This window comes from Antennarius striatus, chromosome 14 (assembly GCF_040054535.1).
Source record: "Antennarius striatus isolate MH-2024 chromosome 14, ASM4005453v1, whole genome shotgun sequence".
NCBI classification, from domain to species: Eukaryota; Metazoa; Chordata; class Actinopteri; order Lophiiformes; family Antennariidae; genus Antennarius; species Antennarius striatus.
In genome coordinates, this window is record NC_090789.1 from 790970 (window position 1) to 807383 (window position 16414).

Here is a 16414-nt window from a genome sequence, read left to right on the forward strand (position 1 = left end):
AAAAGGAGGCGGAGCTTCCTCTCACCTGTGCTGTGGTGCGTTCACTGACCTGTGGTGCCTTCACTGCTCAGTATTTGAACAGATGCTGCTGAAGTCAAACGTGACCTGAAGCGTGTTTTTGTTTGTGTTGTTTTTTTTGTACACAAATAAATCAATAAAAACGCTTCTGTCGGCGTTTTCCTGACCCTCCTCGTCCATCGTTTCTCTTTGTTTCTCCTCTCTTTGGCAACCGGGGGACAAACTTGGCAGCAGGACAAGAACAGACCTCCTCCTCCTCCTCCTCCTCCTCTTCCTCCTCCCCTTCTTGTTCTCAGCCCGGTGGATCAGATCATCTCGTCTCGTCCGTTGTTCCTTCATGTTGGTTCTGTCCGTCCATCATGTCTCCTCACGGTTCTGTGTCCCTGAGCGGCGCCCGGCGGCTCCTCTTCCTCCTCCTGCTGACCTCCGGTGAGTCTTCCTCTGTTTGACATCTCCCCCATGTGACCAGCGTGTGTGTGCTGCAGCTGCTTGACTCCAGTGTGTGTGTGTGTGTGTGTGTGTGTGTGTGTGTGTGTGTGTGTGTAGGTGAATTTATGTTACTGTAAAAGACCCCCCTACACACACACACACACACACACACACACACACACACACACACACACACACACACACACACACACTGGAGTTCCTCCAACACTGAATGGAATCCTGTCCTCCTCTTTCTCTCATTCCCTTGTTATTCAGAAAGTTAAACACAATGCTAAGCTAACAATGCTAAGCTTGTTAGCTTAGCATGAGGCATTTAAACAGCTAGCATTGACTCTAAAAACACATTTGTGTTGTGATTGGAAGTTGTTCCCATCCAGTGACAGTGAAGCACGATTGCATGAGTTAATCCTACAGCTAATGCTACAGCTAATGCTACAGCTAATCCTACAACTAATGCTACAGCTAATGCTAGTTAGTGGTTTAACTAGTTCAACTAACTTCAGTTTGGTCCAGAACAAAAATCTTTAAAGAGATTAAAAACACATCAAACACGACTAACAAACAGTAGGGTTAAACCAGTAGGGTTAAACCAGTAGGGTTAAACCAGTAGAGTTAAACCACTAAGGTTAAACCAGTAGGGTTAAACCAGTAGGGTTAAACCAGTAGGGTTAAACCAGTAGGGTTAAACAAGTAGGGTTAAACCAGTAGAGTTAAACCAGTAGGGTTAAAACAGTAGGGTTAAACCAGTAGGGTTAAACCAGTAGGGTTAAACCAGTAGAGTTAAACCAGTAGGGTTAAACAAGTAGAACTAAACCAGTAGTTAAACCAGTAGGGTTCATCCCCACTGGGTGTTTTCTGTTGACTCCTACCTCCTCCTCCGCCTCCTCCTCCTCCGCCTCCTCCTCCTCCTCCGCCTCCTCCTCCTCCTCCTCCGCCTCCTCCTCCTCCTCCTCTTCCTCCTTCTTCTTCTTCTCTCTTTTCTTCTTTTCTTCCTTCAGACCACAAATCGTCTCGTGTCGCTCACGTGCGTTGAGTGACATGTGATCTCCGGCCGCGTGCGCGCGACACCTGGTTTTCATTTCCCCCTCGCGGGGATGAAGCTCTGATTGACAGGTGCCTGGTGATGACACACTTCCTGTTTGGGAACAATTAACCGCCCGTCCACCTAGTTCCCATCAGCATGGTGTGTGTGTGTGTGTGTGTGTGTGTGTGTGTGTGTGTGTGTGTGTGTGTGTGTGTGTGTGTGTGTGTGTCTGTGTGTGTGTGTGTGTCTGTGTGTGTGTGTGTGTGTCTGTGTGTGTGTGTGTGTGTGTCTCTGTGTGTGTGTGTGTGTGTGTGTGTGTGTGTGTGTGTGTGTGTGTGTGTGTGTGTCTGTGTGTGTGTCTGTGTGTGTGTGTGTGTGTGTGTTTCAGTCAGGAGGCAACAGGAAAAGAGAAGAACCAGGAAGTTGTTCCCGGCTTCCTGTACCTGAGTTTAACTTTAGTAATTATTAAAACCTCTTTTTTTTCTTCTAAAACACGGAGGATTTAATTTAATTTAATTTCCTTATCTTTTAGATCCAAAAATTATGATAACATTTATTTTGATTGTTTAAACAACTGAACCTTTTGTCAATTAATCAATTAGCTGATGAATGGAAAAGAATCAATTCCTACGATGATGATTCATAAGATTTGTAATAATAATAACAATAATGGTTATTATTATTATTATTATTATTATATTAATAATAACCATAATAATAATTATTATTATATTAATAATGATAATGATAACAATAATAATATTAATAATAATAATAATAACATTATTGTTGTTATTGTTGTTATACAAACAGGAAATAAAACACATAAATGCACCTGATAAACACTTAATTTCATGGTGTTCATGTTAGCATCTGAGGCTAATATCAACGTTTTAGCCTCAGATGCTAACATAACAGCCATCATGGTGTGTTTTACACTATAGTAATAATAAATATCAATTTAATTGATTGATAATGGGTACTGATGAATTGGCTCCGCTGAGCTCCTGCGTTTGATTGGTGCTCGTCTTTTGTTTGTCAGCAAATTTGTTTTCTCAGCTAACGTTAGCCAAAATTAGCCAGCTAAAATTGCATGACGTATTTCAAGCGCTTTGGTTAAACGTTAGCTTTGGACTTCATGTTGGTTTCTCTGTTTTGCTGGTTGTTTGTTAGCATTAGCAGACGTCATGTCAAAGCTAACATTAGCTATATTACTGGAGTAATGTAACCTGTTACAGAACAATGATACTGAATTTGATTTCCAAAATAATTTTTTGTTTTTGTTGGAAATTTTTCATTTGGAGATTTTTTCAATGAAAATCTTCACTTTTTTATAATTTACCTTTCAGTACAGCTAAATTTAGCAAACCTCAGCTAACGGAGGTATACCAAGGTCAGCCATCTCCAGCTGAAGTGTGGTTTGACCTGAGGACCAATGGCAGACCGTTTGATTGGTGGATTCTTTGTTTCTGCTGCAGCTGAATTTAACTTTCCAACAACATTAATTGTTCAACACTGCAGTGAAACACGTAGAGAATGCGCTGCGACGCACCCTGACGCCCACCGGGCAGATGGGAGGTGGGGACCTCAGCGCGGCGCCTCGTTAGCCACATTTCAAAAAGTCCTTTCATTTCATTTGGGCGTGGCCTCCTAGCATCATAGCGACGCTCCAGTGGGACGTCAGAAAACATGACGCCATTTTTCCAGCAAAATGGGCGTGTCCTGTAAGACTGCAACCAATGGGATCACATGACATTATCAACCCTTTAGCATCGCTGCTAAGTGATGATTGGTTTCATCCTGATGGGAGGGGCCTGGGTTATCTGATCACATCAATGCACAGAATGAGTTAGCTGAAAATTGCTAATAGTTACTAGCTATCATCAACATCCTGTGATTTTGTTAGCAAGAGGATTAGCCTAGCTTAACCTTCCTGAGCGATTTGTGTTTCCAGTGTTGGATGCTCAATACGACGGCTTCACGCCGCCGCCGGACTATGACTGGGACTACAATGCCACCTTCGACTACAGCTTCTTCAGTAGGTCAACGCCCATCATCACCTGACCTCTGACCTCCACCTGTGATGCTAACTATTTACGCACAAACAGTCATGGAACACGTTAGCGCAGATATGTGTTCATGTAGGACGTCCTCGTGAGGACCAGACTTCCTGAACGTCGTTGTGTCGTTTCCAGGTAACGCTAGCAGCGAAGACCTCGACAAGTTCAGCGAACGATTCATCGACAAGGACGAAGAGGAAGAGGAAGTGACCGGAGGACGCCGGCTTGAAGAGGAAGTGGCTGTTACCACGGCAACTATTGGAACAACGACAGAGAAGGACGGGGTCGACCTTCACAACGCGTCATCACTTCCTGTTTCACTGGTAAGAACCATCATTTTACCGAGTTTAGAAAGTTTTAAGTTTAAGTTTAATGCCAGGTTCAACATAAGTTTAGATAAATCTAATATAAGTTAGCTTAACCTGAACCTCAGGCTTAACTTCAGTTTAAGAAAAGCTAGGTTTCATTTAGCCCAGGATCAAAATCAACCTCAGTTAAACTTCACCTAAACCTTAGATTAAACTTAACTTGGGTTATTCTAAGTCAGACTTTAATTCCAACCTCAACGTATCCTCCCTCTACCACATTATCCCTTTACTCAACACAACTCAACCAGGGCTGTTAGCATGTAGCTGAGCATGCAAGGCTATTGAAATGCTACCATATGCTAACAATACTAGAAGAACGTGGTGTTATAAATTTTAATTTGTATCTATCTTGCATTATTCAACCGCTGACATCATAAGTGATGCGTTTACTGTCTGTAGGAAATCAAGATGCTGCTCTGGACCCTGGTGATCCTGATCGGTTTGAACACACAGCAGCTACAACACACACTCAGGTGAGATTCAGGCGCCACGTAGCGGTGGATGCCACACGGCGGCGGGGCGGGGCCGTCGATGGTGACCTCACTATCAGCCTCGATAAAGTTAATGTCATGGTGATCCCTGCATTTAAATGAGCTCATTTTGCTCTCCTCGGATGATGAAGGCAGATTCCCTCCGGATTAAATCAGAAAAGTTTGTCAGGAATCAAGATGACATTTAAGTCTCAGATTAAAGTTTGTGTTGTTATGAAAGTTTAAAAAAAAAATTGTGCTAAAGATTCGACACTCACTTGTGTTTTCATCGACTTCTCCGCAGCTGACTGGTACCAGCGTAGGTCACATGACCAGTGTAGGTCACCTGACCAGTGTAGGTCACCTGATCTGTGGTGGGCTGGGTCAACAGCACCTGAAAACTCAGTGGAGCCACTTCTTCCCTCAGGACGGACTGACAGGTGGACTTCAGCCAATCACAAAGCTTCGTCAGCACCACTGCAAAACAAAGAAAAGAAAAACAAAACTGAAAAAAAAAAAAGCTTCATCAAATTTTTCACTTTTTTAATTGTATATAAACAAAAACGTTTCATTAATGCTGAGATTTTATTATTTTTATATTTGGTTTGTGGAAACGGACGTTTGTTGGTGTCAAATTTGCACCAAGAAATTTTCAGTGATAAAGAAATAGATGTAAAACCTCAGTGATGACGTCACACGTTAGATTTTTAATCTGATGTGTGAAAATGTGTCAGACATGAAAAATCTACTGTTTAGAATGATGATGATGATGATGATAATTAATGAGCTTCTATATTCTTCAGATACTGTTAAACTTTTTGAATATCTGTTTCCACGACAACAGCGCCCCCTAGTGTGACGTCACAAACACTAAGCACAAATAAGAAGACAGACAGTCCACCTCATTATCCCCTACGGGGAACTGGTCTTTGTCACTCCACACAAGTTTGTTGTTTATTATGAATTTATTGTCAACAAACTTTTCATATCAGCTTTTTCCTAGAAACAGCAGCACTTATTGATATGTTATTGATTAAGAGGAATGAATAAAGAACTTTGATTTTAAAATATGAGTCCATTAGTTGGTCTGTTCATATTTTTCAAAATAAAATAATAAGAGCCAAACAAACGGTGAGAAGCGTTTTGAGTTTCACTCTTTTTTTTTTTTTTTACAGATTTTTTCACTTTTCTAAACTTTTCATTTTATTTGATCTAATTGTTATAATTTTGTGTAATAAATTTTGTATTATAATTTTCCAGACACATTTTTATTTCACTTTTGGCTCCAAACCTGAACTCAGGTGAGAAAACCTTTCAAACAAAAACAACAACCTCCAGTGAATAAATGATGAAGGACATGAACACGAGTGATGCGTCGCCTCCTGTCGTCGATCAGGGTGATCGGCTTCGGACTGTCAGGTGACAGCCTCCGGCCTCACGCTATTGGTTTATTTCTGGCATTGGCGTGACGGCGCGGTGGTCCTGATGCGAGTCGTCTCTCATGGAAGACGACAGCGGCTCACAGGACGTGTTGACGGCGCCTCGGGGGCCTCGTTTATTTCAGTCCAGGAGGAATCGGCACGAAACCCAGAGAAACCAGAAGAACCAGTGAGGATTTACCTCCTGTTGTCATGGCAACCAATCCATGGCAAGGAGTTCAACCCCACATCCAGAAAATTTCCTCCACGCTTAGTCCTAGAATAAAACCCTGATCAAACGACTCACCATCATCATCACCATCATCACCATCATCTTCACCATCATCATCATCATCACCATCATCATCATCGTCATTATCATCATCATCATCATCATCATCATCGTCATCATCATCACCATCATCATCATCATCATCGTCATCATCATCATCATCATCACCACCATCATCATCATCATCATCACCATCACCGTCATCATCACCATCACTATCATCATCATCATCATTACCATCACTTTCCTCATTTTCACCATCACCATCATCATCATCCTCATCTTCGTCTCACTAATGTGTCGCTATGACGACACCAAAGCCTCTCTGTGGTTCGGGCGTCTCGATCATTCTTCTTCGGAAGGTCACGCAGACGAGGTCGTCCGTTGTCTTCTTTGTTGGTGTCTCTGCATAAACAGCGGAACTGCGTTTTCCTCGGCCTCGACTGTCGCCGTCGGCGACCCCTGGACATTTATCTTCCTGTCAGTGGATGTGGAGCTCAGATACGATGATTCACGAATTTAAAGTCTTACATCCAGTTTTTAATTTGTTTCTATTTCATGTTCAAATCGATGACGAATCAATCACCTGGTCGTCTTGACGATGATAATGATGAAGAAGAAGAACTGGGTTCCTAGCATAGGTCACAGTCCATCCAAACGTTCTAGACATCAAAGCCCGTCTGCTCTCGATGGATTCATCCTCTTGGTTTTTCCTCGTTTTATTTAAACTTTCAGTTTAAGTAAACCTGAAGCTCAACCGACGGGTTTCTCTCCACGGGAACAGGAAGTGACGGAACCAGCTTCAGTTCTCAAGTTACCTGCAAATAAAACAGGAAATAAAATATTTTTCTGTCCTCTGATCTTTTGTGACCACATGACCCATCTCACCTCAAACACACGCACACACACACACACACACACACACACACACACAGGAGGAGGAGGCCGCGGCTGACATTTGTACGTTAATGAGAGTGGAGATGAAACCGGTGGCGACTGAACGCCGTCTGTGCATCAGGTCACCTCCACATGCAAATCAGAGCCAGAAAAGGGCACCGACACATTTGTTCTGCTTCATCATCAAAACGGTCCAGATCAGAACCGCCGCTCGCCGCCCAGGTGGATGATGGGACGACACAAAGCCGCTGGAATGAATCAGCAGGTGGAGACAGGAGGCGCTAATGAATCAGTCTGATCTCCTGACTTCATGCTGCTTTTATCGCCCGGGAATCTTCACGGTCCTCGCCGGGATTCGTCCGACAAATTAGCCGTCGGCGTCTGACCTCCAGTCAGCCGCCTGGCGACAGGAGGCGGAGCCTACATCCGCTGTTTCATCTGCGTTTGTCAGACATTCAGTCTGAAGCAGGCGGTTCAGGATGTTGGTTCTGATGCAAGTTTGTACAACATGAAAGCCCCGAGTCACATGACCTCTGTGGTTTCATGTTTAGACACACAATCCCGTTCTAGAATACAAATCTGGATGTTTGGTTCGGATCAGTTACTGATTGAATTGATTGATTGGTTGATCAACATTAGGCTGATGCCATAGACTGCAATATTGAGTTATCTTAATTTTATATCAATTATTTTTTATGAATTAATTTTATATTAATTTTAATTTATTAAATTTGATTTTAATTTATTTCATTTCAAAGTTTTATTTTATTTTGACTTTACATTTTAATTCAATTCACTATCATTTATTTTATTTCAATTTGTTATATTTTTTTCAATGTATTTTATTTCAGTGTATTTTACTTCAATTCATACAATTTGGATTTTTTTTTTAAATTTCATTTAAATTTTTCATTTTTTACATCCTGTGAAGCGGTGATTTATTGTAATGTCAGTGTTTCTGTGTTCGTCAGTTAGTCCATCAAATACCTTCAAACCGTTCAGACAGAAAGATGAAACAAAAAGCACATGACTCAGGCAGGACAGGGGGTGGAGATGAGATGATGACCTTGAGAACACTAGGTCAAGGTCAAATTTCTTTTGTACACTCAGGAACCAGATAAGACGGAAAAATGAGGGAGAAGGCCAGTGTGAGTAAGACCATAGATCAAAGCTGTTGCTTTGATCTATGGTCTGAGATATTTTCTATTCTGAGATATTTTTGAAGAGACGAAGCAAAAGGCGTTATATTCAGGGAGGCAAGGGGACAAAAATCAAATCACAACTTTGACCTTGAAAAACTAGGTCAAGGTCACATTTTCACCTGTATACATGTTTAGGTTCACATCTCTGGTGTACACAAACCTGATGACAAACAGAAAGCACCGGTTACATGTTGGATCATGTGTCTGTTATTAAATGACCTTGATCTGTGAAAGTAAGTCAGGGTAAAATTTTGAATTCAGGTGTGTCGCGGGATGTTACAGTCTCTGACTGCATAGTTTTAATTCAATTTACATCAATGTATTTTATTACAAGTTAATTTATTTCAATTTATTTTAATTTATTCAACTTCATTTGAATTTATCTTATTTATCACTTTTCCTTTTGTCCATTTAATCTTGGCGTTTTTTCTGGCGTCCTGAGTGACATCATCGCTCTGGTGAACCTCAGGGATCTGATCGAACACCACCAGAATAATCTGACTGGCTGGTTATCGATAGATTATTATCTGATTAATAGATTATTATCTGATTGATAGATTATTATCTGATTGATAGATTATTGTCTAATATCTGGTTGTTCGTGGATTATTTTCTCGATTCTGATGAAGGTGATAATCAGACGTCAGCTGGTTCCTCTGACATTCATCTCACTTCCAGCGGTGTGACCTTTGACCTCTATCAGACAACACCTGGGTGTAAAGGTGCGCCATCGACCCGTTGAATATTAAGTGGGCAGCAGCCTCATCCGTCACACGTCAACACGTCCACGCCGCTTCATCTGAGCCGCTGAATACATGAATAAACGTGACGACGGCGGCGGAGGAGGAAGACGAGGAGGAGGAGGAGGAGGAGGAAGAGGAGACGGTATAAATAGAGGAGGGAGGAAACCTCACAGCACATGTGAAGAGGAGGAGGAGGAGCACGTCAAACCTAGAGAAGAAGAGTCGACCAGAAGAACCTTCGTGTCGCCGCTGGACCGTCGCTCATCGTGAGTTCGCCATCGACTCGCCAGCGATGCTGAACTCAGATCTGTGGACCAAACGTTCTCTGCTTCCTCCTCCAGGTGTTCAGGTCGTGTTCAGGTCGTGTTCAGGTCGTGTTCAGGTCGTGTTCTAGTCATGGAGAGCCTGCGAGTCGTCATCTACCTGGCCGTCTGTCTGTCTGTGCTGACATCACACTGTGAGGGTCAAAGGTCAGCCGACAACAACCTGCCGTCAGCGCTGGAGGAGCCGATCGGACTCACAACCAAAGAGCTGGTGAGTCATCTGATTTATCATTATTATTATTACTGATATTATTTAAAAGAATAAATTAACTCACTAATAAACTTTTGTGTATTTTAGTGATGAAATGCATTTTTTGTGCTACAGAAATTTTAAAAAATTCTTGAAAATCTAATATGAAACAGTTAAAACATGTAATAAAAGATTTAGAATTACAGAAGAAAAAATAGATTTAAAGTGAAACTTGGCATTAAAAATGTGAACTTAGATAAGTTACAGGAAAATTGGAGGGAAATTGTTGAAATATGTCATCAGTGGAGAGACGTAAAACGTGTTAAAAACTCGGCTGGTTGTTTATTCGTTTGTTTGTTGATGTGTCGCAGCAAAGTCAGGCTCCGACGCAAACACACAGATCAGTGTGTGAATTACAGTAAACACTCGTCAGAAAACGTGTTTACTGTTATTGACTACTTATTTGTTTACTCGTTAGGAAGGATGGAAATCTTACTGGACTGAGGAATAAAAAAATTCTGCATTAACAGAAACACATCTGAGTAGTTCACCTGGTGTGTGTGTGTGTGTGTGTGTGTGTGTGTGTGTTTGTGTGTGTGTGTGTGTGTTTGTGTGTGTGTGTGTCAGGCTGATGCTCTGCAGGGTTTCCTGGATGAAGCTGACAGCAGCATCGGCCTCTCTGTGGAGAAGAAAGCCAGCGTCATCCCTCGGGTGAGAGCGTGACGGACGTCTGTCAATCAGACGGCCAATCAGATTCATCTTTTAGGTTGTGTTGCCTCCACTCTGTGTGTGTTTGTGTGTGTGTGTGTGTGAACCCTCCTGTGTGTGTGTCTAAAGCCTCACCCTGCAGTGACACTTCTGTCACTTCCTCCGGCCTCCAGATAGCGATGCTATGCTAATGGTGCAAAATACACTTCATTTAACACACTTCATATTGAGCTAACTAGCATTAGCTCAATATGAAAGCGAGACCCAAGACTTTCTGTAACTCTAACGTCAGCCTCCAGTCATGCTCACACACGTTACAGAATGAAGACCCTGAACGCAGCGCCTGACAGGTCAGGGTTCAGTGGGCGGAGCCACACCAGGTGAGTCCAACAGTTTGAAGCAGAACTGATGTGTCTGACATATAGCAGCTACCCCTAGCAACATTAGCTCTATAACTGAGGGTGATGTTAGCCTAGCGCCCTCTGGTGGTCGGAGGGGTGACCAGTGACCCGCCCTTTTTAGTTATTGTTGACAGAGGCTAGGCTAGCTGTTTCCAGGCTAAGCTACTGTATATGTGCTGCTGTATTATGTGACACACCCCTCTCTCTCTGTCAGTGTGACGTGGGCGAGCGGTGTGCGATGAAACACGGACCCCGAATCGGTCGTCTGTGCGACTGCCTGCGGGGAACGGCCTGCAACACGTTTTTCCTGCGCTGCTACTGAGCACACACACACACACACGCACACGCACACACACACACACACACACACACACACACACACACACACACACACACACACACACAGTGACCGTTTGCATGTTTCTGTCTTTGTTGTCGTGTCGTTCCTCAGATCCATTTGTGTTTTTTAAATAAAGTTTCTTCACCAAGCTGCTCGGCTCTGACTGACTTCAGCCTCTACAACACCAACCCGCACTCCGGCCGTGAGTCACTTGGATTCTATTGGCTTTCATTTCGCTGATGATGACCTCCAGCTGTGAGTCTTCATCAGCGCAATCGTCCAATCAGAACGCAGCTGATTCAGGAAACCTTTCGTTTGAAGAGAAGCGTCGCCGCTCGGAGACAGGATGACATTTAGCTCCCAGCATCCAGTCGGGACAGATAAGACCGGCTAATTACAGCCGCTAACGCTAACACACACACACACACACACACACACACACACACACACCAACAACAAATGTTGTCCAAAGCAGCTACTAGTCAGCAGTCATCTAGTTAACCCGGCTCATGAAATCATCGTTAGGGGCGGTTCCCAATCTTCTTGTGTGGGCGTGGCCATTGAGTGATGTCACGTGTTTGGTTATCAGACTGTTGGACGACTAACAGCTCATAACAACTACGAACTCACAATGGATTTGAATGGAGACGCCGGCCAATGAGGTCCCAACACCAGACACTTGCTCACTTCCTCGGGTCACAGGGGTTGCTGGAGCCAATCCCAGCGAACTGGGAAAGAGCCGTTATTTTAACTCGGATCCCAGCCGATCGCAATTTGAGCAAACATTGACGTAATCGTTCCCCTTGCCTCCCCCAGTCCGATGGCTCGCAGTTAAATGTGTGTTGTCTGAGCTGCCAGTGCCAGACGAACTTCCTGTTGCAAACGCCGCAGCTGTAGGGTTTCTCCCCGGCGTGGGTTCCACAGTGAGTGGTTCTGTAGCGTCACTTTACTCCTCAGCGTTTTCCCCACACATGTGACAACCGAACGGTTTTTCTCCAATGTGTGTCCTCACGTGCAGAAACAAAAGCTGAGGAACGACAGGAAACACACTAACGCCAAAAACCTGACTTCATGGCGCAGTAAAGGACAGATCAGACCAACCTGCCCCACCCCCACTCATGAGGAATCTCTCTTTACAGACGTGAAGCAATGCTGTTGACAGAAACATAACTAATGATGCTAACTACGGATTGAAGGGGGCAAGATTTAAGATTTAAATCTTGCCCCCTTCATTGTGACCCCTGGACCCCCGAGAGCTCCAGTGGAACTCACTAGAATTACCATTTCTGCAACAGGACAAAAAAAAATCGTTCCTACATTCTTTCTTGCGATAGTTTCTTTGTTTACATTGACAGAGATAAAAACATTACACTTTAAACCAAGCTGGAAATCAGCCTGTTCATCGATCAAACTTCCAGCCACCTACCTTTTCTGTGTGACTGCAGCTGGGGCTTGAAAACAAGCCTGCTTTTGGTCAACATGCTTAGCTAATTTCTGTAGCCTTGTTGCTTAACGAGAGTCGATTCGTCGGTTAAATATTCCAGGAATAAACGTAAAAACCACGCAAAGCGTCCGGACACGTTTATCCAGACAAACAGAGGTCATTACCGCATCTTTAGAGACACTTTCTGAAGAGAACAGCGTGAAAAGATACGAAAAAAGAACGAAAAGATAAACTCAGGGGATGCCCTTATGAAAGACAAAGTGACTTCACACTAGCTTAAGTGATGTTAGCCAAGGGGAACGCGTCCTGGTCCCTCTAGTTCGCTAGGAAGGAAATTTAATGGGACGATTTTATCTTTTGGAAAGTTTGTTATGAAAGACAACAAATAAATTCTCCATCAGACGTTCCCAGAGCAGACGATGGAAGCAGAACATGATTTGTGGAATTAATGAGAAAAAAACCCACACAAATTATACAGAATACAACATTTCTGTCAAAAATGATTCGTTTTCCATGAATTATATTAACTAATAGCTAATTTTGTTTCACAAATGAGATCAGTTCTGCCATCAAAATGTCCTCAATACCAATTTTATCGACACACTGACAGCGACGTTCGAGTGTCTCAATCCACATCGAGCAAAGTCATGCAAAGTTAACGAAATAAGACGTGAAAGTGAGTCCGACAGTTTCAAAACAGACAGATTAAAATAACCACAGCTTTGAACCAGAATATTTTACCAATTGGTTCGTTCTGAACACAAACAGGATTATAATGTTTCGAGTTTTATGTTCCACCAATGAATTGACGTTCCTGAACCGGTCGGATTAAAAAACCAAGCATCTTGTGATCGGTCAGAACAGAAAGGAAACACCAACAAACGTCCGGAGCGTCGGAGGAAGTCCACCGGAGGAGATTAATTGTTACGAAGCGCTGGTGGTACAGGGACACACTGCTCTGAAAATGACTTGAAGTTCATGAGCTAATGTCTGAATCAAACATTTTTCAAGGGTGACGGACTATTAACCGGTTACAATTATTTTGAAAAACTGATTCTGTTCCAGAACAGAGAAAAATGTAAAGTTTTTGGTTTTGTTTTTGTTCCATAAACCCGTTCAGAGTCCTGAAACAAACACCAACTGATCAGAAGTGAGTCTCTGACATCATGGACGTTTGTCCTCTGCAGAGGAAAAGGACATCCAGACTTGTCACCAGTGGTTGGACGTGTTGGTTCTGGGGGTCAAAATAAGAATATGTATAAGAAACTGCATCGTTTATCAGCCTGGACTCCAGACCTAATCTTTATATCAAACGTTTTGGTGCTGGATCGAGTCAGGATGACGTTGCCGTGACCGTCCAACCAACGAGGTCCATCAGAGCCCATCCAACCAGATCTGAGCTCCCACCCGGTTCCACCTACCAGCTCCTGTCTTCACAGCTGATGAAGCTGCAAAGCTCGAAGCGTGACTTCATCATCGTCATCATCTCCCACCTCCAGGGGACCGCATGCAAGTCCAACCGTGTCAGCATCCTCCTCCTGATTGGCCGAGAACCGGAGACGACCGTCGGCGCACTTGTGTCTCTTGAGCTGAGTGGGCCAGGTGAAGGTTTTGCCACAGTGGGTGCAGCCGTACGGTTTCTCCCCGGTGTGTATTCGCTTGTGCAGTCGTAAATGCGTGTGTTGTGTGAAGCTCTTGCTGCAGAGCGGACAGCTGTAGGGTTTCTCGCCCGTGTGCGTCCTCAGGTGCGACTGTAAGTAAGCGTGACGCGAGAAGCGCTTGCGACAGAAGGGGCAGAGGTGTTTCTTCTCCCCCGTGTGAGTTCTCATGTGATTCACCACAGTCGCTTTTCTGGTGAACATTTTGCCGCACACAGAGCAACTGAAGCGTTTCTCGTCGGAGTCGTGCGATGCTAGCTTCAGCTGTCGGCTATACATTTTTCCAAATTCAGCGTGGTTAGCTAGATCGTTGCTAGCGTTGGACCCTTCGTTGCTGACGAAGGTGCTGATGTTTCGATACTCTGTGTCGGCGTCCGTCGGTAAATAACCTGGATCGGAGTTCCCAGATGGTTCTGGATCGGTTCCGTGAAGCTGTGGGGAGTGATGCTTCTGGTCGTCATCTTCACTCTTTGCAGGAACAGGGATGAATGGGAACGCCGCCTCCTCTGGGTACTGAAGCTGCTCTTCCTCCTGATTGGTCCAGAGCTCCTGTTTGATGTCTGGTGGATCCTCTGGATCCAGACTTGGTCTCCAGTCCTGCAGCTCAGGGGAAACCTCTTCTTCACTCGCTGAAACCTGATTGCCTGCGAGGAAGTGATTAAAATATTACAAAAAAAACAACAACAAATGGAGAAGGTTACGTTAAGGGTGTGGGGGGATCTTTACTGAAGGCAATTTAGGTCAGGTTGAAAGTTAGAGCAGCAATGTAGACGACAGACACCTGTCAGAAAACCCTGTCACCACCTGCTGTTAGTTCACATTTATTCATTAGTGATGGGGTCGTCCTCCTGTAGGAACTAAATGATGTAGGAACCATTGTTGGCCGGGTCAGGTTTCTGCCTGGAAGCATCAACTGACGCTAACATTGAACTCTGAATGTTTTACTAGTTGGAGTTAACTGAGAAAGTTAATGAAATATGAGTGTGTCTGACTTTAGATGAGCAGGAAGTGACATCAGCACATAATTCACGTCAGTGTGTTGGAAACCCTTAGTGGATTAAAGCTGGGTTTAGCTTCTACACCCCCCAGGAGAAAACGCATTCAGCAGAGGCAGAGATGTTAAAGTTACACTATGTTACTACAGGATTTTATTCAGTCTGTTTTTTTATTGTTGTGTAATTGTTTCTGGTCAGTCTGAATAGAACTTTAGTATTTAGGGTAGAAATAAAAATTAAACGACCTCAAATGGAAATTAGAGATTGAAATTTAATAAATAACGATTTACGGACAATTCAAATTACAAACAACCTCTAGAAACCAGTTGTGTTCGTATGTTGAGGACTACCTCTATTGTCTCTCCTGTACAGTCCACGTACTCATGACTTCATACCCGCGACACATCTCGGTTGTTTGAACCGTTATAAACTTCCGGTGTGACTCACGTGACCCACCTGTCTTCTGTATCCGCAGCTGGGGCTTGAAAACAGCGTCCAGGAGTTCTCGTTGTCGCTCGTTCTCCTCTTTAGAACGACACAGTTCCTCCTCGTACTCTGCTATCGTTCTTTCAAACAGCCCAAATATCTCTTCAGCAGCCGCGGTCAGTCGCTGCTTCACCAACGCTCTCAGCATTTGGCCTTTAGACATTTTCCCCCGACGTCACCTCCGTCACGGACCCCGTCAGCTCTCCATCCAGCGCTGACGAGCGGAGCGGCTGACTTCCGGTTAGCGCGCTAAGCTAACTCCTCACGGAAGGTACTGTCAGCCAAGAAATGAATCCTGTAAGATAATTATTAAAAACACAAGATCCGTTCAAACCGGATATCCGCTATGATTATTTATTGATGCTGATGGAGACAAATCTCAACGTTTATGAGGATTAACGTTCACGCTAAAACAGCCAGCTCCTTTCCGCTGCGCCATTAGCCACCGAGTATTTCCTGTCGCGTCTAAAACGCGTCACTTCCGCTCGCCTCGTCGACTGACAGCAGGCGTTATTGATCCGCTAGCTCCGGGAAGCTAGCCGCTGGAGCCCTAAGCTCTCCGTCATACACTGACGAGCGGTTCGGTCCGGTCCGGTCCGTTCGCCTCTGGGTGATTATCCGTAGGTTAATCCGAGACGAACCCGTTCGGGGCCACCGGTGCTACCGTGGAGCCAATCAGAACAACATCCGTCTCGTCTTCTTCTTCGCGTCCTCTCCTCTCAGTAGCGCCCCCTCGTGGAATCAAGGTGTAAAATCCTTTCACTTTCCGACCCGAATAATCCCAGTTTGCCCTTCTGGATCTTTGTTTCCTGTTTTGAAAAGTCTGAGCAGCTGACTTTGTGTGACTTTCAGAGTGTAACAATATCATTATAAAAACTGACATATTTGTTTGGTTATATGAACTATCAATACGTCGGGTTGTTTCTG

The 16414-nt window shown here is 44.0% G+C and overlaps 3 protein-coding genes across 5 annotated transcripts; 2 read left to right on the forward strand and 1 right to left on the reverse strand.

Annotated features, from left to right (window-relative positions):
- The first annotated feature begins 287 nt into the window (after positions 1-287).
- On the forward strand, positions 288-5509 carry si:ch211-191i18.2 (uncharacterized protein LOC564095 homolog). The gene is made up of 5 exons (XM_068332601.1): positions 288-447; positions 3447-3530; positions 3688-3875; positions 4320-4393; positions 4695-5509. The coding sequence occupies exons 1-5, from the start codon at positions 378-380 to the stop codon at positions 4696-4698; spliced, it is 420 nt and encodes a 139-aa protein (XP_068188702.1). The 5' UTR covers positions 288-377; the 3' UTR covers positions 4699-5509.
- A 3620-nt stretch (positions 5510-9129) lies between these two features.
- Positions 9130-11042, forward strand: cart4 (cocaine- and amphetamine-regulated transcript 4). 2 transcript variants are annotated; one of them, XM_068332604.1, is made up of 4 exons: positions 9130-9206; positions 9293-9476; positions 10083-10166; positions 10779-11042. In XM_068332604.1, the coding sequence occupies exons 2-4, from the start codon at positions 9339-9341 to the stop codon at positions 10884-10886; spliced, it is 330 nt and encodes a 109-aa protein (XP_068188705.1). In that variant the 5' UTR covers positions 9130-9206; positions 9293-9338; the 3' UTR covers positions 10887-11042. The 2 variants fall into 2 exon arrangements, with proteins under 2 accessions (XP_068188705.1, XP_068188703.1); XM_068332602.1 differs by having other exon boundaries at positions 9134-9208; positions 9284-9476.
- Positions 11043-12315: 1273 nt separating this feature from the next.
- Positions 12316-16317, reverse strand: LOC137607076 (zinc finger and SCAN domain-containing protein 2-like). Of its 2 annotated transcripts, XM_068332564.1 has the most exons (3): positions 15458-16317; positions 13770-14650; positions 12316-13582 (listed from the first exon to the last, which is right to left on the reverse strand). In XM_068332564.1, the coding sequence occupies exons 1-2, from the start codon at positions 15648-15650 to the stop codon at positions 13782-13784; spliced, it is 1062 nt and encodes a 353-aa protein (XP_068188665.1). In that variant the 5' UTR covers positions 15651-16317; the 3' UTR covers positions 12316-13582; positions 13770-13781. The 2 variants fall into 2 exon arrangements, with proteins under 2 accessions (XP_068188665.1, XP_068188664.1); XM_068332563.1 differs by having other exon boundaries at positions 12316-14650; positions 15458-16316.
- Between the last annotated feature and the right edge of the window lie 97 nt (positions 16318-16414).